This window comes from Adiantum capillus-veneris, chromosome 10 (genome assembly GCF_014529385.1).
Source record: "Adiantum capillus-veneris isolate H3 chromosome 10, ASM1452938v2, whole genome shotgun sequence".
In the NCBI taxonomy this organism is placed as follows: domain Eukaryota; kingdom Viridiplantae; phylum Streptophyta; class Polypodiopsida; order Polypodiales; family Pteridaceae; genus Adiantum; species Adiantum capillus-veneris.
Genome location: NC_140940.1, coordinates 144,394,290 through 144,420,519, shown reverse-complemented (window position 1 = coordinate 144,420,519; position 26,230 = coordinate 144,394,290). Strand labels below are relative to the sequence as shown.

At 46.8% G+C, this 26,230-nt stretch overlaps 1 protein-coding gene across 2 annotated transcripts in view; it reads right to left on the bottom strand.

The window, feature by feature from the left end:
- Positions 1–241: 241 nt before the first annotated feature.
- LOC147449786 (serine/threonine-protein phosphatase PP-X isozyme 2) overlaps positions 242–26,230 on the bottom strand; it is a 42,872-nt gene continuing 16,883 nt past the window's right edge. Inside the window, exons 8-10 of one of the 2 annotated variants that reach the window (XM_086522141.1) lie at positions 9,371–9,569; positions 864–950; positions 242–780 (exon numbers count right to left, since the gene is read on the bottom strand). In XM_086522141.1, the coding sequence (XP_086378267.1) occupies positions 776–780; positions 864–950; positions 9,371–9,569 (291 nt within the window). In that variant the 3' untranslated portion in view covers positions 242–775. The remainder of the gene's footprint in view (positions 781–863; positions 951–9,370; positions 9,570–26,230) is intronic. The other variant, XM_086522142.1, reaches the window with a different exon arrangement.

Genomic DNA, 26,230 nt, shown 5'->3' with positions numbered 1-26,230 from the left:
TAGTATAATGAAACCCGTGCAGACCAGTAGCCCGCAGGATTTGGGGGGGGGGGGGGGGGGGGGGGGGGGGGGGGGGGGGGGGGGTTCGTTCATTGACTGCATGCCGAGGGCTCTTGATACAAACCTCAACTACAGACTTCAGAGATTGAAACAAGTGCTGATACACAGAGTAGAAGGAACTCACCTTGCCCATTATAAAGAAGGTGCGAGAAACGAACTCATAAAATGCTCCCAGTGCCTATCACCTTCAAAGCAGGCAACTTTCATTTAAATGAAGCAAAAAGCTTCGCTGAAGGGCAGAACGAATTTTACAAGGGAGTCCGGGCCAAACTTAATTGAATTACAAAGAGCTCAAAGAAGTGAGAAACTGGCAGCAATGCTTAAACAAAAGAGCCCCACCAGAGAGCTTCTTGACCTGCACTACATATTCTACATTGACTATTACATTGCTCAGTGTGAAGTCCAATGTATCCCACACTTGTATACATCCTCCAGAGAGAGAGAGAAAGAGAGAGAGAGAGAGAGAGAATTGCAAGCACCACCTGCTCCTGAGCAACTCAGGGGCTCTCAACGGCCTATTACCTTGCTCCAATCGTGAGATCAAACCTGGAATCTTAGTGCCAAATTTAACATAAGCAGTTTTGATACATGACAATTTGACCAGTGCAGAGCTTGCCACCCACCCAGGCTTTCTTATCCAAAAATCTCAGGCACAGCTCTGCATCATGTGGTGCTTACGCATCCACTCCACCACACCAAACCATCAGTGATTGACCTATCCTGATAAAAATTCAAAGCAGAACATAAAGATCGACTTTTTGGAAATTTGTGGCAAACACACTTAACTAGCGAAATCAGCCTACCCTCTTTTGCCACTTTTATGATCCAGCAGCAAGACATTACAAAAAGTAGTCGGGAGCAGGCTTCTTTGAAGGGACACCACGTGCCTCCTGTAATAACAAGGAATCTTTCACTTATTTTTTGGAAAGAAGAAGGGGCTTGAAACCCATCATCTCTTACTGAAGGCGAAGGTAAATCTCTCTCTCTCTCTCTCTCTCTCTCTCTCTCTCTCTCTCTCTCAGCTTTTGATCACATTAGAGCTTGCTTTCTCCACATTTTCAGCCATGAGCTCTCCTTACACACACATCTCTCTCTCTCTCTCTCTCTCTCTCTCCCTCCTCCCCCATCATCAAGACGCCGGCATCGACAATGAAGACAACCTTCATGCTCACGAACAAGAGGCTTGCACAATTGGAGAAGGACATGAAAGAATGGCGGATGGAGAGAGAGATATGGGAGGAGGAGAAAGCCACCCTCATCAAGCTATGGAACGAAGAGAAAGAGGACATGAGAGCGGAAATCCAAAATCTCAAAGAGGAGAAGGAGAGAAGGGAACGGGAGAACGGCAAGGAGAGGGAGAGATGGAGGAAAGAGCAAGAAGAGATGAAGGCACAAATCGATCTCCTTCATGCTTCCATTACATCCCTCACCCCCGAAGAAGGAGAGATTAAAGAGGAGGCTAAGGAAGCCCTCAAGGAGGAGATCACCAAAGCCCTCACCGCAAGCATTGAGGACAAATTAGAGGCCACCAAAGAAGGATGGGTCGAAGTGGTCAAAAAGAACATCAAGAAGGTTGCAAGAGAGGAAGCCCAAAAAGATGAGGTACTCATCGTACACACAACCATCGAGGAGGAGAAGATGCGACAAGCTCGCCGTCTCAATGTGCGAGTGACCGGCATCAAAGAAGAAGAAGGGTCTACACCCGAGAGCGATGGGAAAGCTTTATGCAAGAAAGTGGGATACAAGGAAGAAGAAATCCCTTTCTCCAAAGTTTGGAGAGCCGGCAAAGATCCAAAGAAGAGAGCTCTCATCCTCCAATTCGCCTCCGAGGAGTCTCGAACTTCTTTCCTCCGAAAGAGGGTCATCTTGAGAGGGCTAGAAGGCCCCCCGATTTATCTTGATGATGACCTCACAAAGATGCAACAAGATCACCGTCGCGCGTGCATGCCTAGAGTCCACCAAGCCCGCAAAGAAGGGAAGAAGGCAGTATATCGAGATGGTAGGGTTATCATTGATGGCAAGACCATCGCATAGGGACTCGCGGCCTGTGGGACACACGAGGAGATTCATGTCACGGTTTGGAATTGCAATGGAGACCTATGGACACACCCAGAGAGACTTGAGGAGGTGATGAGAGGTCGAGACATCATTCTACTTACAGAGACACACGAGAGCCCAGAGAGAGGGCTACCACGGATACATGGATTCCAGTGGGAGTCTCTACATCGGGGATGTATGCGCCAGCACACCACTCGTGGCTCAGGAGGAGTGGCCATACTCTTTAGACAGGGGCTTCACAGCAGACTACAGATTGCTGCCCGGGACCCACAGGCCCGCTACATGTGGATTCGCCTCGAGCTCTCACGAGACAGGATCGTCTACATTGCCCTTTGCTACTTTGCTCCCACAGGCTCCAGATTCGCCCCTATTGAGCAGGAGTCACCGTACGCATGCCTCACGGAGGAGATTATGGAGTACTCCACACTGGGTGAAGTCTTCCTTATGGGAGACTTCAATGCTCGTACGCGCAGTGAGCAGTGTGAGGCATATGACCACGAGGACCCAGAGGCACTACACACTCTAGATGAGGAGGCTACTATGAGAGATACAGCAGACAGAGCTCCAGTCACAGCCTACGGACGACATCTACTTCGACTTGGCTCCCAGCACCGTCTCGTTATTTATAACGGGATGGTCCAATGGCCCACCTCAGGGGGCCTGACTTGTATGCCACATGGAGTTGCAGAGGGAGGGGGGAGTACAGTCGACTATATTCTGGGACCCAGGGAGGCTACACACCTTATCACATCCTTCACCATTCCACCCATACCCATCGGAGCCGACCACACATACCTCTCTTTCTCCATCACCGGAGATACCATCCCACACAGCTCCACAGCACACACTCCACACACCACCATCCATTTCACACATGAGCTAGCCTCTCTTTACTCGGCCGAGGTCGAGCATGGCCTATGCCTCCTCCACCCATCCACACCACTCTCAGTTCTCACATCACATATCTCTTCCGTTCTCCACACTTCAGCTATTAGCTCCTTTCCACACACCACTCACACAGGACGCACTCCCCCCCCCCCGGGACTATGCCTCAGAACCGCTGGTATGATGATGAGTGCAGAGAGCTATACCGACGCCTCCGCGCACAGCGAGCCTTAGGAGAGATCACAGAGAGAGAGGCCAGACGGCATATGAAGACGCTGACACGCCAAAAGCGGCGAGCATTCGAAGAGGCACAGGAGCTTGAGCTATACCGCCTATTCATGAGCATGGATAGCGCGACGGCATGGCGCACCCTACGCGAGCCACGTCCGACTACAGCTATTGAGGATCCACAGATATGGCATGATTATGCAGAGCGACTTTACGAGGTGCCAAGACAGCCTCCTATCCCACAGCCACACGAGCCACGCCCCACGTGCTCCTCCTTCTTTACAGCACAGATGGTAGAGAGGGCCATACGCCGCATGCAGCACAGACGATCAGCTAACCATACTGGATTACAGAGTGAGCACATCATTTATGCGGCCTCCACTATAGCCCCGTTGATTGCACATGTCTTCAACCGGGCTATAGGGGAGGGCTTCCCAGAGGAGTGGACACAGCACACCATAGTGCCTATCCACAAATCTGGCGACACCCTGGATCCAGGGAACTACAGGACTATCATGATTGGCCACACGATGGCCAAGCTATATGGAGCAGTACTTGAGGCACAGCTCAACTACTACGCAGAGATCGAGGGTTTACGAGCTCCAGGCCAGGCAGGTTTCAGACGAGCTTTCTCCACCACTGATCACATCTTCGTTCTGCGCTGCCTCATTGATGGGGCAAAGGCGCGGAAGAAGAGGCTTTACTGCTGCTTTGTGGATTTCCGCAAGGCCTTTGACACAATCCCACGCGAGAGACTCTTCCAGCGCCTTCACAGCATTGGGGTACCAACAGAGATGATTTGGGCCATATATGCTCTCTACGAGAAGGTGACGGGTCGAGTTCGTTGCCCAGGCGGTTTTTCAGAGACCATTGCTAGCACCATTGGTGTTAAGCAAGGATGCCCACTCTCCCCGACACTCTTTGGGCTCTACATCGACGAGATCTCCGACGAAATACTGCGAGCAGGGGGAGGGGGGAGCGACTTGGCAGGTACTCCGGTCCACATCATGTTATATGCTGATGATATTGTGTTGATTTCAGAGTCACCCGAGGGCTTGCAACGCCATCTTGAGGCCTTGGACAAATTCAGCACACACAGGGGGTTGACTGTGAACCTTGGCAAAACCAAGGTTATGATCTTTCACACATCCAGTGCAGTGAGGAGCGCTGCCACCTTCACAGCAGCAGGAGGACAGGTTGATGTAGTCACCTCCTATGTCTACCTTGGCATCACATTCACCAGCCTACCAGGACCCTTCACTATGAGGCAGGCTGCTGCTGACAGGCTCACCCGAGGATATGCAACTCTGGCCATGCTAGAGCGGAGATGCCACCAGGCACACTTTCAGGAACCCCGCACGAAGGGGTGGCTTTTCGACACCTTAGTCACTCCGGCCTTGATGTACTCGGCGGCAGTATGGGCACCAGGATTGACAGCTGACCAGTGGACACAGCTTGAGAGGCCACAGATATGTATGATCTCACGCTTGCTCCGCAGCAAGAAGACAGTGCCACATGACATTATTAGAGCCGAGCTCGCCACACCACCCATGGTGGTAGAGGCACTATTCCAGACAGTCTGCTTCATCCAGAGGATGAGAGAGCTACCTCCTGACAGACTTACTCGTAGAGCATTTCAGGCAGCTATACAGCTATCAGAGAGTGGGCATGAGAGAGCATGGTACTCACAGGTCAGAGCATGGTTTGAGGGACACGGTCTTGACATGGAGAGCCTACCACCTTTCCAGTACGACCCCCACTCACCATATGTTCACCTCTCTCACAGTGAGAGGAACTTGGTACTGAGACAGGATCTGTGGCAGCTATACACTAGGAGAGTCTGGGAGTCACCTGGCTTGGGGACGAGGATGTCAGATTACAGAGACCAGTTTCTCACCATATTGTCTGGGGGGTTCATACAGAGACCACGCTACATGGACACATATATGCCACATAGCTCACGGGTGGCGATTGGTTAGCTGAGAGTGGCTTCACACAGGTTAGAGATTGAGATCGGGAGACATACTGGTGTCCCCAGGGAGGAGCGCGTCTGCAGAGCCTGCACAGAGGAGGTGGAGAGTGAGGAGCACTTTGTATGTAGATGCAGAGCATACACTGAGATCAGAGGCAGGTATGAGGCCCTATTCAGAGGACAGCCCACTCTCCGAGAGATCATGGACTCTCGGGATCAGAGACAGCTCGGACGGTTCTTACTAGAGATACAGAGCCATCGGGACACACTACTACAGCCACACACAGCTACACAGACGGAGGGGAGACAGTCGCAGCTCACAGACTTCTTTCAGAGGATTACCGCCCCTCCCCCACCAGACACTCAGAGGGGAGTGACACTCCCACAGGCGGAGGTGAGCCGAGCTAGACGACGACCACGAGTCACAGGCTACAGGGGCGCGCGCTCCCACCACCGACAGATCGAGGAGATTCGTGCCCGGGAGCGCCGTGCCACTGAGGAGCGAGTGGCCCAGATGAGGGCCGACCCGACAGCTTTCATCCGGGCAGCCTTGGCACCAGACCCGCCCATGTACCACATCTTACATCCCCCCATTAGTACAGGATGGAGCTAGATAGCTTGATGCATTCTCATGATTGTACTACCTTGAGCATATAGACATGCATATACCCCTAGAGATAGAGCTCCATCCCTCCTCAGATACCCCACTACCTACATTCAGTTCAGTTTTGTATCAGTTTTGTTTCATTTGTCTTTCCGATAGACGGATGACATACACACCATGTACATTTGATTTGTCTCATAGGCCGATTTCGGCCTGACATAGACGTTAAAAATCTTTCTTTCTTTCTTTCTTTCTTTCTCTCTCTCTCTCTCTCTCTCATGCAAGGAGATAGTAACCAAAGGAAATCCATCAGCAGAAAACTTGGTAGAGAAAACAGAGCACCAACCCAAGCGCACCTCAAGAACCCAACACACAACATACGAAACCCAAAAAAAGGGAAAGTAAAAAAACGCGATGAAAACAAACTTTAAAGAACACCATACATGGTAAGACAAGCTTCACACACCCACACACCCTGAAGCAAACCCAGAAAAAAGTAAAGTAAAAAACTGATGAAAACAAACATAAAAGAACACCACCTCGTAAGACAAGCTTCACGCATCCATACGCACCCCCACACCCTGAAGAGAGCCAAGAAGGCATAGATAGAACAAAGCATGCAAAATCCAAGCACCACTCACTCACACAACACACCCACACCCAAAGCAAGAAAAAACATGATGGAGGTACCAGATGTAATCGTTTCTGGCCAGTACTGGGACGAAAACACAACGATAACTATAACCTACACACTCGGCAACACTTTTAGTACTTCAAAAACACTTGCATAGCTGTAAAAAGGGGAGAGAGAGAGAGAGAGAGAGAGAGAGAGAGAGAGAGAGAGAGAGAGAGAGAGAGAGAGAGAGAGAGAGAGAGAATCCACACGAGACATGGAGTGGCGGAGTTCCACCCCCATACGACAATGGCCCTATAGACTGACGCCCCTTTCGGTATTTCTTTATTATTGCTTCATAAAGGTACAACTCCATGAGGGTCCAGCTCTCTGAGACACTGCATCTAGATGCTCTAAAAGAGTAGCCCTGAAGACAGTTATAACAGTACAAGGGATGCCCAAAAGCAGAGCCCCAAAAGCTCTAGTCCAGAAAGAATCTACTTTATTTATGGCTTTGGCCCCTCGGCCAAAGTTCTATAAGTTGGTTGGGTTAGGATTAAAAATCCTCACCCACTTTGTCTTTTAGGCCTCTCGGCTAGTCTTAATAAGTTGGTAGAGCTTCTTCTTCTTCTACAAGAGTGTAGGCCCCTCGATCGAGATCTATTCCATTGGTCAAAACTTGGTGGTGCCACGTCACTGACTTGTATGTGTTCTCCGTCCATGTCACGATAGTGCTCTAATTGCACACGGCAAGGAAGCAAGCTGTGCTCTGATACCATTGTAATCACTTCCAACAAGTGATCGGACAGAATCTACACACTCAACAACACTTTCACTACTTCAAAAAAACTTGAACAAGTATAAAAAGCGGAGAGAGAGACAGAGAGAATCCACACGCGAGACGCGGAGTGGCGGAGTTCCACCCCCAGACGGCAATGGCCCCAAAGACTGACGCCCTTTTCGGGGGGGGGGGGGTTTGTCAACAAGATTGTCCAATGGGCTACAATCTGCCCCTACTAGAGAGAGCTACATCAACATGTGGCAAGACTCAGACAAGATATGTACAATCGTGGCTAAATCAGGAGATGGGAGGGGGAAACAACCACACTAGTGAACGGCACTACCACCTTGGTGCGCCATGAACCATGGTGACGAAGGGCCTTGGGCGCCAAAGTCGCAAGAAAGCCTCGCGACGTTGCTGCATGTGGTCGAGCTGCCTTGGAGTCTCTCAAACTCACCCCTAAGTGTGAATAAGCTCTAGCCAAAGGTCACAGACAATCTCCACGGGTGGGACAGGTCGAGCCTCAAAGATGCGGAAGCAGCGATCTCCCCAGATGGACCACACTATCAGGCGGCAGATGAGCTCCCAACACCACTCTCTATATTTGCTCCACTACTAAGGGACTAACTCTATGGCTGACTGGAGTGTAAGCCGGCCCTCCTGTATCACGGTCATCTTGTTGACTGAAGCCATCTCAAAACGACCCATGAGTGTGGACCAAGCTGTAGCACCCTAAAGTGTATTGGATGGCTGTAGAGAGTGCAGGCATCAGCCGAAGAACAAAGAATCCGAAGCTAAACCTGTTGTGCCATGGGGCAGCCCCTCGGCTGTCTATTGTTCCAAAAGCGCTCCCCAAATCCTGCAAAGAACTCGGACGTGAGACCCTCTTCCTGCCAGTGAATCGTTGCAACAAGACAAGCCTCTCTCCGCGATGTGAGTATGTGATGACCCAGCCGAACTGTGTACTCAAAGAAAGGGGCCAAAGCCGCCAATGTTCTGACTCAAGATGTGATGAGTCAGGGTCTATAACACAAGTCCTCCCACTGATGCCCACAACTTTGATCCCCAGAAAGTAGCACTCCGCCACCTTGGTGCCTCAGCAGTGACTCTGTCGAGGCAACCCTCCCTTTGAACCTCGAAAAGCACGCAAGAACCTGTGTCTGAGCAAAGCCCTAACTGCAACGAGGACCTCCCGTCACGTCAAAGCCCCCATCGACCAAGGAGTTGTCAGCTCCATAGGGGTGTGCCGCTCTGCAATATAGCCTCTACAATATCTTGACACAAGTTCTGCACCCCCCTCATGTCTCGCGGCTGAATGCCCTGTATCTTCTCACAAAGAACTGTAAAATGCAGCCACTCCCCATAAGAGCGGGTTAAACCCTCTGTCATGGGGACCATAGGGTTTCCAAACGACTAACTGCCTCAAACGCTCCTCAATGCATGTGAGCTGGTGCTGCTCAAGGCCATCCCAAGATCGCGAAGCGGTCTTCCCATCTCCTGCTCAGGCCAACTCTACGCATCTCTATGAAAATCCAACGGGTGCAAGGGCTCCATGGGCCACCCGTCTGTGGGCAAATCCGATGTAGCAAACAACTCCTTCCACGGCTCCTCCCCTGGAAGAAATCCTCTGAACACAACCTTCCCAAGGAGGTTTCTACTATGCCGTGCTCGGTTGATGATCCCCAACCCTCCCTGAGAGCAAGGTAAAGTAATGCCCTGCCAAGAGACCTTGGCCCAAGCCGGCTGTGTGTCTCGCCCGGACCACAAGAAGTTCCTGATCAGCCTCTCCAGCTGGCTAATGCAAGACCTCGAGAAAATCCAGTAAGACCTGATGTACCACATAGTAGCCAACAGCACTTGGATGGCCACAACAACCCTGCCAGCAAGAGAAAGCCATGTTAAGCTCCAATGGAATAGTTTTGAAACCGGCATGTAGCCTCACTAAAGCGCGCTCTCACCGATCTATACGTTGTTTAACTTTACCTAAACTTTATGACACAAAGCAACTTCACAAATAAACATGTAATTGGAATTCACCACTTTATTCACAATTTGGTAGCTAGAGCTCTCCCAATGATAACCTTGCAAGCCTCAAAGAAAGGCACCCCTTTCGGTATTTCTTTATTCAATTGCAAATAAACGATCCAAGCACTTTTACCAAACTCTTACCAAGCTGTCCAATCCTGTCAAGGGCAAAAATTGCAGGTTTTCGTCCCACTTTTGGTGGCATAACGGCGCCAAAACCCCTGCAGATCAAAAGTACACATCTAGGACGGTTTCCCTTGCACTTTAGAAGCTTTCTGGTGAGCTGTAACTGGATTTCAGCATGCTGTAATTTTCTGTTGATCACAATCAGGTGCCCAAAGCCCTGTAAAAGACCCCAAGGCTCCCTTCGTGTTATCTTGCAGTTAAGGTGTGAAACCCTAAACCTGAAAATAAACACAGCAGACTGTAATTCTCTAGTTTAAATCATTTTGAGCAGGACAAACACGTCTACGCGTGTCTCAACAAGTCCTGCATGCAATGGGACAGTTCCCCTATGGTTTGGACGAGTTTTCACTCGAGAAAACTCTCCGTTTTCGCAATTCTTCGCGATGGAACTGTGTGTACTTGTGGGGGAGTAGCAATTAGCTAATTCGGTTCCTGTACAGAAGGCTCTTGCCTTGGCCAACGCGCGTACAGCCCTGGTCATTGAGAAGCCCAACTAGTGGGGCATTACCATATGTGCAAAGGGGAGAGAGAGATGCAAATGAGCAGATCATTGCGCTACATGAGAGAAGGGAGAGGGCAAGCTTTCCATTAGAGCTGTGATCACCTGCACCCACGACTCACACACACACACACTGTACTCACTTAACGAGCAAAAACCAACCCCCTCTCAATTTTGGGCGTCCCCTCTTGGGATGAGACATTCCGTATGTTGAGTTGGCTTGCAGGTTGCTCTCTTACTACCATGTATTTTTAATTCCTAGTACCCACCAGCTTATGAAGACTTGTCGAGGAGCCTAAATGACTTTAAATGAGCCTAGCCACTTCTTTACTAGTCGGATTCTAGTGTCGATCAGCCCAACCATCCAGTGGCTGCCTAGCCTTCATTCCAACGGGTGAAAATCTTCAACCTACAGCCATTTCATAGTGGCCATGCAATGTCCGCACATTTGTGATTTCAAAAAGAGGGTCCCAGAAATTAAATAAAAATAAAGGGAAGAAACCAGCAAATAAAGTTAGTGTTTGTCACAGTTTCGTAACATACCCCCCTCTTGAAATCGCAAACGTCCTCGATTGCATGCATCCTATTCATGCCACAGATGATTTGGTGTGATTAGCACTCTTTTATCATCGCATGTATCCGCAAGGAAGCCTATAAAACATGTGTTCAAATGCCTTTATGGAACCTTCATACTTTAGTCATTTGTGTCTATCCTAGAAGTGAGCATTGTATTTTTAACATTTTCAAGGCAATGTACACTTCTATTGCACTCAATCCGTATGTATATGGGAAGTGTTGACTCCAACATCACCCCTCTTTTGAGGGTTGGGGAATATGTGGGTTGTAAACCAAAAGCTTCAAGGTAAAGCTGCAATACATTTGGTGACCCTATCAGTTCACTTTCTTCCATCCACTTTGCGTCTGTGAGGATTAGTGGTGCTAATCCTATAATTAAACCTTAAACTTCATACTTAATATCAAACTGAGACTCAAGAGACAAAATGTCTGTTTGATTGATTGAATGAATGCTTTAAAACTGAGTATAATAGGCTCCTTATATAGGAGACGAAGAGACACAAATGAAAAGACACATCTCATGGTGAAGAGACGCCACTTTAGAAGTAAAGACACATCCTTTCGGCGAAGAGCTACACATTGGACAAAGAGTCGCAACTGTAGAGCGAAGGGGTGTGACCAGTCGTCGAAGGAGTGTGGCTTTTGGCGAAGAGGCATGTTTCTTGAGCGAAGGGTCGTGACCATCCAAGCGTAGGGGTTCTCCTTGGCATGGCACTTTGCGTATCTGCAACTAGGAGTAGATGTAATACTGTAACATAGTCACAATCGTGACATTCCCTCCCATTTAAAATGAGAGCCCGTGACAAAAAAATGACTTCTGATGTTGATAGAACTCTGGAAAAGCATTAAATCTTCCAAAATCTTCAATCTTTGAGTTATCTAAAACCTTTGTCTTGAAATTCTGCTTCTTGCAAAACCTTTTTGCTTTGACTGCTAAATCCCATGTCATTGCATTGTTCAAAGACTTTTTAGAGGAATCTGGCATAATCAGGTTGACTGCAACAAGAGATTGATCTTCAAAATCCTTCATGCGATGTAAAATTTCTGGTTCAAAATCTTCCAATAACTGTGAAATATTTGGTGAAGAGGAAATCTTCTCAAGGCATTCTTCGAAGGGGGTAACTTCAACTTTACTAATCATTGGAGAGGATTTTTGCTTGAGATTGTAATCATCTTCCAATAATAAATCCCAAAATTCTTCAGAATCATCTTCACAAATTGCCACTTCATGACTTGTAATTGGCATATCATCATCCAGCAAAGAATCAAAGAAAGTATAGTCGTCTTCAAACTCGGAATCTGCAACTATGTCCTTATCTTTTTCTGGTAGCAAAGTATCACTTGGAAAAACTTCTTCATCAAGAACAATTTTTGCATCTGCATCGAAAAAGATATTCGTTTCATAATCCATTTTATCATGTTGTTTGACTTGTACGTGTGAGGCCAGAATCACTCATTCGGCATGATAAAGCCCGTGTAAAGTCAATTCACCTCCATCTTTGAACAAATTGATAGTATGTTCTCAAAAGCTAATAGCTGGATCATATTTAAATAACCAATATTCACCAAGAATCATGTCGTAGTAAGATAAAGGCATAACTTGGAAATCCAGTTGATCTGCATAATTTTGAATACCAAACTTCAACTGTCGAACTGTCTCATCACAAGTTAAAATTGATCCATCTGCTAATTCCACATCATATAAGTCAAATGTCTTCTGAGTTGGTAAGCCAAGCTGTTGAACTATCTTAGTACTGACGAAATTATTTGAGTATCCACTGTCTCCCATAATGTTGATGGAGCCACCATTGAGAGTTCCAAGAAGGCTCAAAACTTTCTTTGAGAGAGGCTCCAAAACTGAAGAATTGCACTGAGCATGCTTCATAAGAATAGTCGTATCTTTTGACATGAATTATATTGACCACTGATTTTCCTTTATCTTGAGCAAAAGCTAGTTGTTCAGCATTCGATGATGTTTTTGCATTAAAATTTCTTTTCAAATTAGACGATACCATAGATGGTAGCAAGGCTCTTCGTCAAATGCTTCTTCGACTTCAAAGAAGGAAGGATTATGTACAATTTGCAGTGGTGACCATAGATGGTAGCAAGGCTCTTCGTCAAATGCTTCTTCGACTTCAAAGAAGGAAAGATTATGTACAATTTGCGGTGGACTCCTTCTTTGGGCATTGATACCATCTATGTTCACCACCGCAAATTGTACATAATCCTTCCTTCTTTCAAGTCCAGGAAGCATTTGACGAAAAGCCGTGCTGAGTATTGGAACGCCGATCTTGAGAAAAATCACGTCCTTTACCACCATCAAGTGGAGCATTTGAAGAAGATCTGCTTTGAGATTGGCGATCTTGAGAGTAGAACCTTGGAGTTGAATAAGGCTTGCTAGTTCTCTGCTCAAGGACACATCATTTCTATGGTGGCAACGACGGGTTGGTGATGATAAACACACATCCTCTTGGGATAAATTCCGGCGTGCTATTTGCAAGGTGTTCGAACGTGCCAATGCGGATTTTCATGTCCGGTCCTCTCTTTGTCGCTTGAGCCAGACACGTTCCTTGGCTGTGTACATCGTAGAGTTCCAAAGGCTAACTCTGGAGATAGAGACCCTTAGTCCCTCTGATAAACTTCACAGTTTTATCGACGGACTTGAACCCAACCTGAAGGACGATGTGCACAAATACAACCCTGCTACCTTGGATGAAGCCATTGCCTATGTGGAACATCTCGGCGATAATCGGCGCCCTACACGAAATTTTCTCCCTGGCAACCGATCTTCAAATATCGCTCACTTTTCACAGCGCGATCGCAGAGAAAGTTATAGCCAAAGTCAACAGCGACAATCTCAGTTCAAACAGCAAGCAATAACAGGCACCTTCTTAGCAATATCCCCCCATCATTAGCAGACCTAGCGGTTTCGCATCTGCAAAGCCTAGCGTTTTCAGTCATCCCCAAGCCTGGCGTTTTTGCATTGCAGATCAGCCCTGGCATTGACAGACACAGCAGATCACTAGCATTTCCACAGCAAGACAAAAATCAGCCCTAGTGTTCTTGCATCAACATGAACTCCCAGCGTTTTGCAGATTCATCGTGACAAGACTCAGATTAGCACCAACGTTTTCAATTTTCAGTAGTCAGATCCCACAGAACAACCCCCAAACCTCGCAGATCTCACCTTCTTGCAACATATCCTCGCCGCACGGTCAGATCCATCGAAGTTTTGCTAATTCAACCCCAAAAACGCAGATTTCAGCATCTGCGATTTCAACGCGTCGTCATCGCATCGTCGTCGTCGACATCATCACCGACATAAGAGTCAGAATTCAGCAGATAAACATTTGCAGATTTCAGCCCTTAGCGTTTTCAGATTTCAGTCTGTCTCGTCATCGTCCTCATCGTCGTCGTCCTCGTCAGCAAGTTCAAAGCATTGTAGAGATTTGTGAAATCAATAATAGACTGCTCTCGCCATAGAGAGTGGGGCCTTCGGAGGAGGGTTTAACAACATTCTCATGTCGTATTCTTCTCTCTCTATCTCTCAGTGTCAGCACCTTCATTCACAGTGTCATTCACTTTGTTTGTGATCATTTGCACTCTCTCACTGAAGGAACGGAAGGCTCTCCCTTCCGTAAGTAAAGGGAACCTTGAGCACAGTTCGGAGCACTCATCTTGAGCAAAGTTCAACATGCACATCCGTTGCACCTTACATTGGTATCAAAGCTTTGGCAGTGTTCTGTATCACTCAAGGAAAGAACCACAGAAATTTTTTTGCTTGTTGTGGTCACACGTAACCCAAGTCCACTTGGACATGTCGATTCCTAATCGTGTTTTTGAAGAGTGACAGGAAACCCAAGAAAGAAGGGCTTGTCCAACCTCCGCTTGTCTCTCTTTTCACTCATTGAGAGCGGACCGTGCACTTAGCGGCCGGCCAATCAACGTGAGGTGGGAAAAAGCAACCTTGATGTGAGTGCAAGGCCGCCAAGGGGTGCGCCCGCGGAAAAGAGAAGAGCTCGGGTTAAGAGAACATCCTTCTCTAACACAGATTGCAAGCTAAAGAAGAACCTCAAGACTCAAGAACCTCAAGGACTCAAGAATCTCAAGAACCCAAGAACTCAAGACCCACAAGAACTCAAGTTCCTCGTGAACTTAAGAACCCAAGACTTCAATGGATGGTCATCACCCAAAGCGGAATGGATACTTCGCATGGAGGTGGTGAGTATGGGAGTGGCGAAGAAGAGTTTTCCCCACCGGGAAGTTTTTCTGACCCTCCCCTTTCCCCATCTACGCCAAGGATTGCACTAACTCCTGTGGAGGCTTTCGACAAGATGATGATGGACAGGAAGCTAGAAAGCGACGAAAGTATGGCCGCCATAGAGCGTAAATACGAAGAAAGGATGGCAGCCATAGCACGTGAACGCGAAGATAGAATGGCAGCCATAGAGCGTGGGAGCGAGCAAGCACGCTTGGAAGCCAAAGAAAGACAAGCCGAATTGGATTGTGAGCGCGAAGAAAGAGAAGCAGAATTCGATCGCGAGAACAAAGCAAGAAAAGCGATGAGCGACCAACACATGAAAGAGTTGTTGCGACTTTTTTCTAATGTGCAGGCGCAGTTTGAAAAGGAACAGGAGGAGACTCTTTCAGTCTTTTCTTCTCCCAAGCACGACACACATGATTTGCTTGATAATGATAAGCATGATGATTTGCCTGATCAAGATGTGATTATTCACGAGCATGATGATTTGCATGATTAAGATGTGATTATTCACGCGCATGATGATTTGCAGGAAAAAAATGTGACTGTTTACAAGGATGATGGTTTAGTTGATACTTTTTCTAGCAAAGCTAACCTCGTTGCAGATTCGATCAATCACGAAGAACCGATCTTGGCTTTCGAGTCGAGGTCTACAGAACCCCCATAGGAAGATTCGATCACGAAGAACCGATCTTGGCTCTCGAGTCAAGGTCTAAAGAACCCCCACAGGAAGTATTATGTGTTTGAATGATTGGTCAGCACACATTGTTTGAGTGTTCATTCGTGATGCTTTCCTGTATTTTAGTCATCGTCCTTATGTGATCCCTTTTCGTAGGCAAGACATATTGTACGCTGAGCACGATTCACTCATGAATGAGCACGGATGTATGCGGATTACTCTTGAAAAGATGAAATGTTTGCATTCAAGGGATTCACATTCCATGCCTCTTTCTTGGCATGACACAGTATCCGAAAGAGCACAAGAAGGATTGAGCATCAAGCATAGGTATTTCCATTGTGATTTGCCACAATTGATTAATTTAGATCAGAAAGTCAAGATTCGACCCCATTGTTTGCGTGTGTTTGATGAACGGTTTGGCACTCCGTCTCTATGTTCATCTACATTGCATGCACAGTCTTTTAGGAAGACTAGAATTTTTCCAGTCACTTTACATGGAATGGGTATGTTCATGTTTTTGTGTTGGAAGTGGTTTCAGGAATTTTCACCCTTGGAGATTCTTGAAGAAGATAGACGCATGACTATAGACGAAGTTGAAGCATTGAAGGAGCCACAGATGACTTTGTGTCACTTTCGGCGTGGCCGAAAGAAGCAAGCATTGCAGACCTTTATGAAGTTCAAGTATCGCATGACCCACGCATCAGAGTGGGCCGGCGAAGAGTCCTTCCTAGGATTCCAGACGCTGTTGGCGATCTTCCTCGATGCCATACAGTTGGCGATCTTCCTCGACGCCATACAGTTCGGTATCAGTACCTCACTTTGAAAAGGAGAGGATGTCACGTGCACATCTAACCCTATGTGTACGTGGACAAGCTACTTCATGACAAGGGTTCAATTCAGTTCAGTTCAGTTAGCCTAGCTTAGGAAGTGATCTGGCACTTTTGTGAGTCTGTTCGTAGACCCTGCGTGTCCAAACACTTCGATTAGATGCATATCCTATGGTTGCACACAGCATGACCATCAGATTTCCATCAGAACCCATCAGGAGCATTTTGACAATGCATACACCTATTTTTCCTATTTTTGACATTTTTCACTTATTATTTTTAAGTGACTTTTGTTGGGAACTGGGTAGGGCAAATTAGCCAAGCATGTATAAAAGGAAACCTAGCGCTAGCATTTTCTGGCAGAAGAGGCAGCAGGAACATCTATTCAACAGGCACAGCAAGATCCCCCCCATCAGCAAACCTAGCATTTTTGCATCTGCAAAGCCTAGCGTTTTCAACCATCCCCAAGCCTAGCGTTTTTGCAATTGCAGATCAGCCCCGGCATTGGCAGACACAGCAAATCATTAGCGTTTCCACAACAGGACAGAAATCAGCCCTAGCGTTTTTGCATCAGCATGAACTCCCAACGTTTTGCAGATTCATCGCAACAAGACTCAGATTAGCACCTATGTTTTCAGTTTTCAGTAGTCACATCCCGCAGAACAACCCCCAAACCTCGCAGATCTCACCTTCTCGCAGCAGATCCTCGCCGCACGGTCAAATCCATCCAAGTTTGCAGATTCAGTCCAGAAAACGCAGATTTCAACATCTGCGTTTTCAGCGCGTCGTCATCGCATCATCGTCACCGACATAGAGTCAGAATTCAGCAAATAAAGATTGCAGATTTCAGCCCTTAGCGTTTTCAGATTTCAACCCGTCTCGTCGTCGTCCTCATCGTCGTCGACATCGTCGGCAAGTCCAAAGCATTGTAGAGATTTGTGAAATCAATAGTAGACAGCTCTCGCCATAGAGAGTGGGGCCTTCGGAGGAGGGTTTGACAACATTCTAGTGTCGTATTCTTCTCTCTCTATCTCTCAGTCTCAACCCCTTCATTCACAGTGTCATTCACTTTGTTTGTGATCATTTGCACTCTCTCACTAAAGGAACGGAAGGCTCTCCCTTCCGTAAGTAAAAGGAACCTTAAGCACAGTTCGGAGCACTCATCTTGAGCAAAGTTCAACATTCACATCCGCTGCACCTTACAACATCTGTAGCGGAAGATATCACACTACAGAGATCATTTCCTTACCATACTCGAGGATGGGTTCAGACAGCGACCGCGCTATATGGACACCTACATGCCACACAGCTCACGGGTGGCAATCGGTCGGCTCAGAGTATCATCACACAGACCAGAGATAGAGGTGGGGTGAGCTTAGGAGATTCCCAAGGAGGAGAGTATCGAGTATGCAGAGAGGTGGTGGAGAGTGAGGAGCATTTTTTTTGCAGATGCAGAGCTTATGATGATATAAGAGGCACATACGAGTCACTATTCAGAGGTCAGCCTACCCTCCGCAAGATCATGCACTCTCGAGATTAGAGACAGTTGGGGCACTACCTGCTAGAGATACAAAGGCATAGAGAGACACTTTTGCAGCCACATACAAAGACATAGGTAGGTGGGTGGGTGGGTTTTGGGGGGGGGGGGGAGTCACAGCTTACAGATGTTTTCCAAAGGACCATACCTCCCCATACCTCCTCCACTCCCAGATCCAACAAGGGGAGTGACTCTCCAGTAGACTGAGATGAGCCGCAGGCCAGACGATGTCCGTGTGTTACGGATGTCGGACCCCACAACTCCACAGACAAATCGAGGAGATCCAAACCCAAGAGCGTCGAGTTGCTAAGGAGAGACGAGCCCAGATGATGGCTCACCCAACACGTTCATCCGAGAATCCCTTGCTCCCAATCCTCCCATGTACCACATTTACACCCCCCTATTAGCTCAGGATGGAGCTAGCTAGCTTGCTGCATCTGCATGGTTGTACTACCCTGAGCATATAGACATGCACACATCCCTAGTATAACAGGTGACGTGGCAGCAGACCCGGGACACACTGATAAGCGGTAGCAGTACGGACCCCGCATAATGTGCTAGGAGACTAACGTGGCCATTGTACAGATTTCCAGATTTTGTGATGCAAAACGCGCTGACACGATGACGTGGCAGTGTACGGATCTCTGCAAATTACGCTGGTTGATTTCTGCTGGCAGCTTTTGGGATAATAGTTTTTGAGTTAAAAGCTTTTCAGGTTAATGCTTTTGGGACTCTGCTTTTGGGCATCCCTTTCACCAATAAATAAGTGGGCTAGGCCTCACTTCTTAGAGCATCTGGACACAGAGTCTAAGAGTGAGCACCTACCCACTCTCTTGTACTTTGAACACAGATTAATACACAAAGAATACTGAAAGGGGCGCCAGTCTTTGGGGCCAATACCTCTAGGCACTGAACTACGCCGGGCCGTGTCGACCTAATTGTGAATTGTGAACTGTTTTGAAGTGAATCTCTGCTGTGTCGCGGTAGAATCTTGACTTGGGGTGTCCAAGTTTGTTACAGTGGTATCAGAGTGCGGCCAATTTCTCTTCTACCGACAAATCCGATCCTTTTCTTGCGACACTTATGGATTCCAACAGAAATCAGTCAACTTCTTCTGCATCTGCGAGTGCAAGAGGAGATCGCGGAGAAGATTCTCATGAGCAATCAGAAGAGTACTGCCCACCTTGGCCTACTCAGTCTGAGATTGAAGAGATGCAACGTCGACAATTGGTTGACGAAGCAACAAAGCAGATGACTAAAATTGCGAAGGATCCAAAATTTGCAAAATTTTTGACTCAACAATCTCTCGCAGAAGTGCACACCCAATGGTAGAAGGCCACAGACCATCAATCCCTCGCAGAAGTGCACACCCAGTGGCAGAAAGCCACTAAGCCACCCATCGAACCGGCACTGAAGAAACCTCCTTCTCCGAGGATGTTTACAAAGCAAGAATTACAAGAGGTGGTTCAGACACAGATCAGTCGGCTTTTGAACGGCCCATCAATCCCTCGCAGACGTGCACACCCAGTGGCAGAAAGCCACCCATTAAACCGGCACTGAAGAAACCTCCTTCTTTGAGGATGTTTAGAGAGCAAGAATTACAAGAGGTGGTTCAGACACAGATCAACCGGCTTTTGGACGCAAACAATAAGGCGAAAAAGCACAAGAAAGGAACTGACTTCCCGAGTTATTTGCGTCGTCGACAAGAAAGCAAAAGAAGCGTGTACGATTTGAAGGACTACCCAGTTCTTCTTCTTCTTCTTCTTCTTCTTCTTCTTCTTCTTCTGACAGTTCTTCTAGCTCTTCTGACTCGAGCGAAGAAGACGGAAAAGGGAAAAAGCGAAGCAAAAAGCAAAGTTTCGGAAAGGGCAAGAAAAAGGCAAAGAAGCCTAAATTTCGCCCAGTTTCTGACATTTCTTCAGAGGACTCATCCTTAGACAGTTCGGACTCCGACAATCACATGTTTTATGCAAAGAAGATATATTTCTATAAAGCAAACCAGTATGACTTCCTCGAAGATAAAAGCAAGAAAGTAAGAGAATTCAAAGAAGGTGGACAGTCAATTAAGTTTGACTCTTTTTTTGGATTTCGAGATGCTCCGAGGGCTTTAGCTTTTATACAGTAGTTTGACATAGCTTTCTTTGGAGTGCATTACTGAAAGCACTCCAAGATTCGGAGGGCTGCATCTTTCTTCAAGGGAAATGCTCGAACATGGTGGTCCACCCTTTTACTAAGAAAGGAAACTCCAGTTAAATGGTTGAAATTCAAAAGGCTTTTTATTTCTTCTTGGCTGACTCGAGAGTACCAACGAGATATACGAACTGCTTGGAATCATCTTCGGGTGACCAAGGAAGATTCTCTCGACGGTTATTGCGAGAGATTTTGGAGCTCTTTTCTACCAGCTTCTTCATTTAAGAAGGTCTTGTTTAAAGAACAGATTGAGCGGTTTTGTTGCGGACTTCCTACAGAGATCCGAGACTACTGCTTGGAACAAAAGTCAAATTCTATTCAAGAATTGATGGGTCATGCGAAACGGGGTTTTGTCATACATTCAGGCAATCAAACTTACCCCACTGATGAGATCTTGCCTCAGAGAACCCAACAGACTTCTAATAATGAAAGTAGAAAGAAAAAGAGTTCCCAAGAAAAGAAAGGCAATGATTAACGACCCTAGCTCACTCTTCGAGAGAGGGCCAACTACATCAAAGAGGGGAAGTGTTTCGGATATGGGGAACATGGGCACGTCTCCGCGAAGTGTCCTAAAAAGGCACAGCATGTACGGTGCAACGGAATGAATGTTGTATTTTCTCAAGATTAGTGATCTTTATTGCTCAAGGTTCCTTTTAGTTCTTAGGGAAAGAAAGAGCTTTCCGTCTTGTGGAGAGTGCTATGATCACGAACAAAGTGAGTGGATTATGCATGCAAGTGAATGAGACTGAGAGAAGGAGAGAGAAGAGATACGACACCCGAGAGGTTGTAAAACCCTCCTCCGAAGGCCCCACTCTTGTCGGCGAGAGTGGTCTATTCTTTGATTGCACAAAGGTGTACAATGCGTATGCAATGGACTATGCAACTTGGTCTATGCCGATGACGACGACGGTGACGACGACGACGACGACGATGACGAGGATGGCTGAAATCTGAGATCTTCTAATCGCTGAATTTCGGGACTGTTTCAGTGGCTGAAAATGACTGTTTTGGCTGCGTTTTCTTGGCTGAAAATGAGGTTTCTTAGGGCTGAAAACTGATGGTCTTTACGGGCTGAATCTGCTACACTTTAGGTGAATAATGCCGGTCTTAATTTGCTGCTGAAATCCAAAAACGCCAGGGGCTGAAATTGGTCCTTCTGTTGCCGGGGTTCTGCAAATGCAAAAACGCTAGGCTGATCTGCTGTGTCGTGATGACGCTGGGGCTAATCTGCTGTGCACAAATCGCCAAGGCTGATCTGATGCAAAAACGCTAGGTCTTCTGTGGAGAAAACTCCAGAGTAGTCGCGGGGGTTGGTCTTGCTGAGAAGTTGCCTCATGAGCAAGGTGCTCCTGCTGCCTCTTCTGCCACAAAGTGTGAACTTTGGTTTGCTTATATATTAACTTAGCAAAATTGCCCTACCTACTTTTGTTGGAAAGTCGCTTAAAAATAATAAGTGAAAATACCAATAAATAGAAAAATAGGCTAAATGCACTGGAAAATTCCCCTAACTGATGCTAATGGATTCTGATGGGAATTCTGATGATCATGCTGTGTGCAACCGGAGGATATGCATCTATGCTAAGTGACTGGGCATGCACGGTCTACGAATAGACTCACAAAAGTGCCAGATCACTGCTAATCTAGACTTGACTGAACTGACTGAACCCTGTTGTGGTACAGCTTGTCCACGGACACATAGGGTTGGGATGTGTCACGTGACATCCCCTCCTTTTCAAAGTGAGGTACTAGAACCGAACTGTATGGCGTCGAGGGAGATCGCCAACAGCATCCGGAATCCTCGAAGGGACTCTTCGCCGGCCCACTCTGCTGTGTGGGTCGAGCGATACTTGAACTTCATAAAGGTTTGCAACCCTTGCTTCTTTGGGCCGCGCCAAAAGCGGCTCAAAGTCTTTTGTGGCTCTTGTGATGCTTCAACTTCGTCTAGAGTCCTGCTTCTTTCGTCTTCAAGAATCTCCATGGCTGAAAATTCCTGAAACCATCTCCAACACAAAACCATGAACAAACCCATTCCATGTAAAGTGAAGGAAAAAAATCTTGTCTTCTCTAAAGACTGTGTATGCAATGTAGATGAACATAGAGACGGAGTGACAACCCGTTCATCAAACACATGCAAACAATGCGCTCGAATCTTTTCTGTTTGATCGAAATCAATCAATCGTGGCAAATCACAATGAAAATGCCCATGCTTGGTACTCATACAATCATGTGCTCGTTCGGAAACTGTGTCATGCCAAGGAAGGGACAGGGAAAGTGACTTCCTGACATACAAACTTTTCAGCTTTTCATGAACAATCCGCATACATTCGTGCTCATCCATGAGGGAAACGTGCTCAACATACAATATGTCATGCCTAGTAAAAGGGATCACATAACGATGCTGACTAAAATACAGGAAACCTTCACGAATGAAACACTCGAACAATGCGTGCATATCAATCATGCGAACACACAATACTTCCTGTGATGGTTCTTTGGACCAATGCTCGAGAGCCAAGATCGCTTCTTCGGAATCTATCGAATCTTCTTGTGGGGGATCTGTGGACCTCGACTCGAAAGCCAAGATCGATTCTTGGTGATTGATCGAATCTACAATGAGGTTAGCTTCGCTAGAAAAAGCATCCACTAACACATCATCCTTGTGAACAATCACATCTTCTTCATGCAATTCATCATGCTTGTCTTTTTCATCCAAATCATCATGCAAATCATGGCCATTCAAATCCTCATGCTTCTCATAATCATGCAAATCCTGTGTGGCATGTTGTGAAGAAAAAGAGACTGAGAGAGTCTCCTTATCTCGAATCCTTTCAACCTTGTCCTGCATAGTAGCAATGAGAGATGGAGAATGAGCAATGTCCTCTCCATGAATGACAATAGGAGAATCACTTTTGGCATTGAGAGTTATAGTGTTAGTCAGAAAATCCATGAGAGCGTCATTATCACGAAACCATCGAATGCCCAAAATCATATCACATCTTGAGAGAGCAGAAACAACAAATCTTCTAGTGAAGGCAGACTGTTTAATTGCAAATAACACATCAAGGCAATCCTCGGTGATGAGAGCGTCCATACCAGGACGAAAGCCAGAGACCTCGATAGGAGATCTCGGACTAACTTCGAGACGGGCTCTCTCAACAAGAGAAGAACTGATCACATCATGCATACTACCTGGGTCAAACAATATGACAAAACGGTGCCCCGACGTACGACCATAACATTTAATGAGAGAATCATCAATGGGAGGGTCCTGAGAAACTTTGGGCACAATCGTGTTATCATTCATTGCATTGACAGATGTAGTGGGTACTGTGGGTTCTTTAGATTCATTTGATTCAAGCTTAGGACATGTTCGTTTTATGTGACCCTTAATGTGACAATGAAAACAACGACCTTCCTTAGAATACGTGCTTTGTTCTTTCGAAGTGATGTATCCTCCTACAATTCCTTGTGCTACCTTTTCATATGGAGTAAGCTTAGGTTTAGCAGTTGTGTTAGCCTTACCCTTAGATTCATAGAAAGAATTCTTTGATAAGATATTGTTGATAGATTGGTTAGAAGAGTTATCATTCTTACCGTTCTGAGGAGTCTGCGAGGTACTTGTGGAAGTCTTGTTCTCCTTAGGCTTTCCCTTGTTGTGCTTCATCTCCTGTGCGAGAGCAATCACTACCGCCTTGTTGAGATCGATTGGATCGAATACCTCGACATCGTACTCGATATACTCGTCCAATCCAAAGAGAAAAGCCTCTTTGCATTCATCATCCGACGTGCGTAATTGGTTATTTAGCTGCAAAACACGATTAGAAAAAGACATGACCGGCATACCATTTTGCTTGAGAGAGCGCCAATCGTCCTTCAATCGTGCAAGGTACTGAGGTGGCATAAACCGCGCCTTGAGCTTGTCTTGGAAATCAGCCCAACTAAAAGAGAGGGGCGTGAAATCGTGGGCTGCCTCTAGGTGCGCGGCTAGTTGTGCCTCTTGCCATGCATGGTACCAATTGATGGCATCACCGGCAAGGTACATAGTTGCCGTCAAAACTTTGCTATTTCTTGTTTTCTTAGTTGTCGCAAAATAAGCATTAAATTGATGCAACCAAGAATGAATCACCGTAGCTTCCATCTTACCGTCATACTTACTGAAAGTCAACTTCTCTGTAACTGGATGGTTGGAATCCGCGTCGTGGCTTGCGCCACTTGACGAACTTCCACGATCTTTGGGTGGTTCAGTCTTCGAGGCTAGAATGTGGGAAATAAATTCTTGATGACGAATCTCCCTTTTAACCTCTCGTTCATCGCGCTCGCGTTCGAAAGCAAGTCGATTTTCTTCTTGTTTTGCGGCAAGAGCAATGCGCTCACGTTCTTGAGCAAGGCGATTTTCATCGTGCTCGCGGTCCTTGGCTTCTTGTGCTTCTGCTTTGCTTGCGAGTTGTGCCAATGCAACTCGATTCGTTCTTGTTGTTGTGCCATTGTGTCCAACATCGACTTGACCATCATCTCCATAGGAGTGAGTGCAACTCCTGGCGTAGATGGCGAAGGGGGAGAGTCGAAAAAGTCTCCTGGTGGGGAAAAATCTTCGTCGCCTCTCTCATGCTCATCACCTGTATGCGAAGTATCCATTCCGCTTCGGGTGACGACCATGCACTATAATCTTGGGTTCTGAAGTTCGCGAGGAACTTGGGTTCTTGAGGGTCTCGAGGTTCTTAAGGTCCTTGATTCGTGAGAATCTAGGGTTCTTGAGGTTCTTGAGGGTCTTGGGTTCTTGGGGTTCTTGAGGTTTTCTTTCGCTTGCAAATCGCCTTGAGAAGGATCTTCTCTTCACCCGAGTTCTACCCTTTTCTGCGGGCGCACCCCTTGGTGGCCTTGCGCTCACACCAAGGTTGCTTTTTCCCACCTCACGTCGATTGGCCGGCCGCTAAGTGCACGGTCCGCTCTCAATGAGTGAAAAGAGACACAAGGGGAGGCTGGACAAGCCCTTCTTTCTTGGGATTCCTGTCACTCTTCAACAAACACGATTAGGAATCGCCACGCCCAAGTAAACTTGGGTTCGTGCGATCGCAACACACAAAAAAAAAAACTTGCCGTTCGTGTGGTTCTTTCCTTGAGTAATGCAGAACACTTCCAAAGCTCTGATACCAATGTTAGGTGCAACGGAATGAATGTTGTATTTTCTCACGATTAGTGATCTTTATTGCTCAAGGTTCCTTTTAGTTCTTAGGGAAAGAAAGAGCTTTCCGTCTTGTGGAGAGTGCTATGATCACGAACAAAGTGAGTGGATTATGCGTGCAAGTGAATGAGACTGAGAGAAGGAGAGAGAAGAGATACGACACCCGAGAGGTTGTAAAACCCTCCTCCGAAAGCCCCACTCTCGTCGGCAAGAGTGGTCTATTCTTTGATTGCACAATGGTGTACAACGCGTATGCAATGGACTATGCAACTTGGTCTATGCCGATGACGACGACGACGATGACGACGAGGATGGCTGAAATCTGAGATCTTCTAATCACTGAATTTCGGGATTGTTTCGGTGGCTGAAAATGACTGTTTTGGCTGCGTTTTCTTGGCTGAAAAATGAGGTTTCTTAGGGCTGAAAACTGATGGTCTTTACGGGCTGAATCTGCTACACTTTAGGTGAATAATGCCGGTCTTAATTTGCTGCTGAAATCCAAAAACGCCAGGGGCTGAAATTGGTCCTTCTGTCGCCGGGGTGCTACAAATGCAAAAACGCTAGGCTGATCTGCTGTGTCGTGATGACGCTGGGGCTAATCTGCTGTGCACAAATCGCCAAGGCTGATCTGATGCAAAAACGCTAGGTCTTCTGTGGAGAAAACGCCAGAGTAGTCGCGGGGGTTGGTCTTGCTGAGAAGTTGCCTATTGAGCAAGGTGCTCCTGCTGCCTCTTCTGCCAGAAAGTGTGAACTTTGGTTTGCTTATATATTAACTTAGCAAAATTGCCCTACCTACTTTTGTTGGAAAGTCACTTAAAAATAATAAGTGAAAATACCAATAAATAGGAAAATAGGCTAAATGCAATGGAAAATTGCCCTAACTAATGCTAATGGATTCTGATGGGAATTCCGATGATCATGTTGTGTGCAACCGGAGGATATGCATCTATGCTAAGTGACTGGGCATGCACGATCTACGAATAGACTCACAAAAGTGCCAGATCACTGCTAATCTAGACTTGACTGAACTGATTGAACCCTACTGTGGTATAGCTTGTCCACGGACA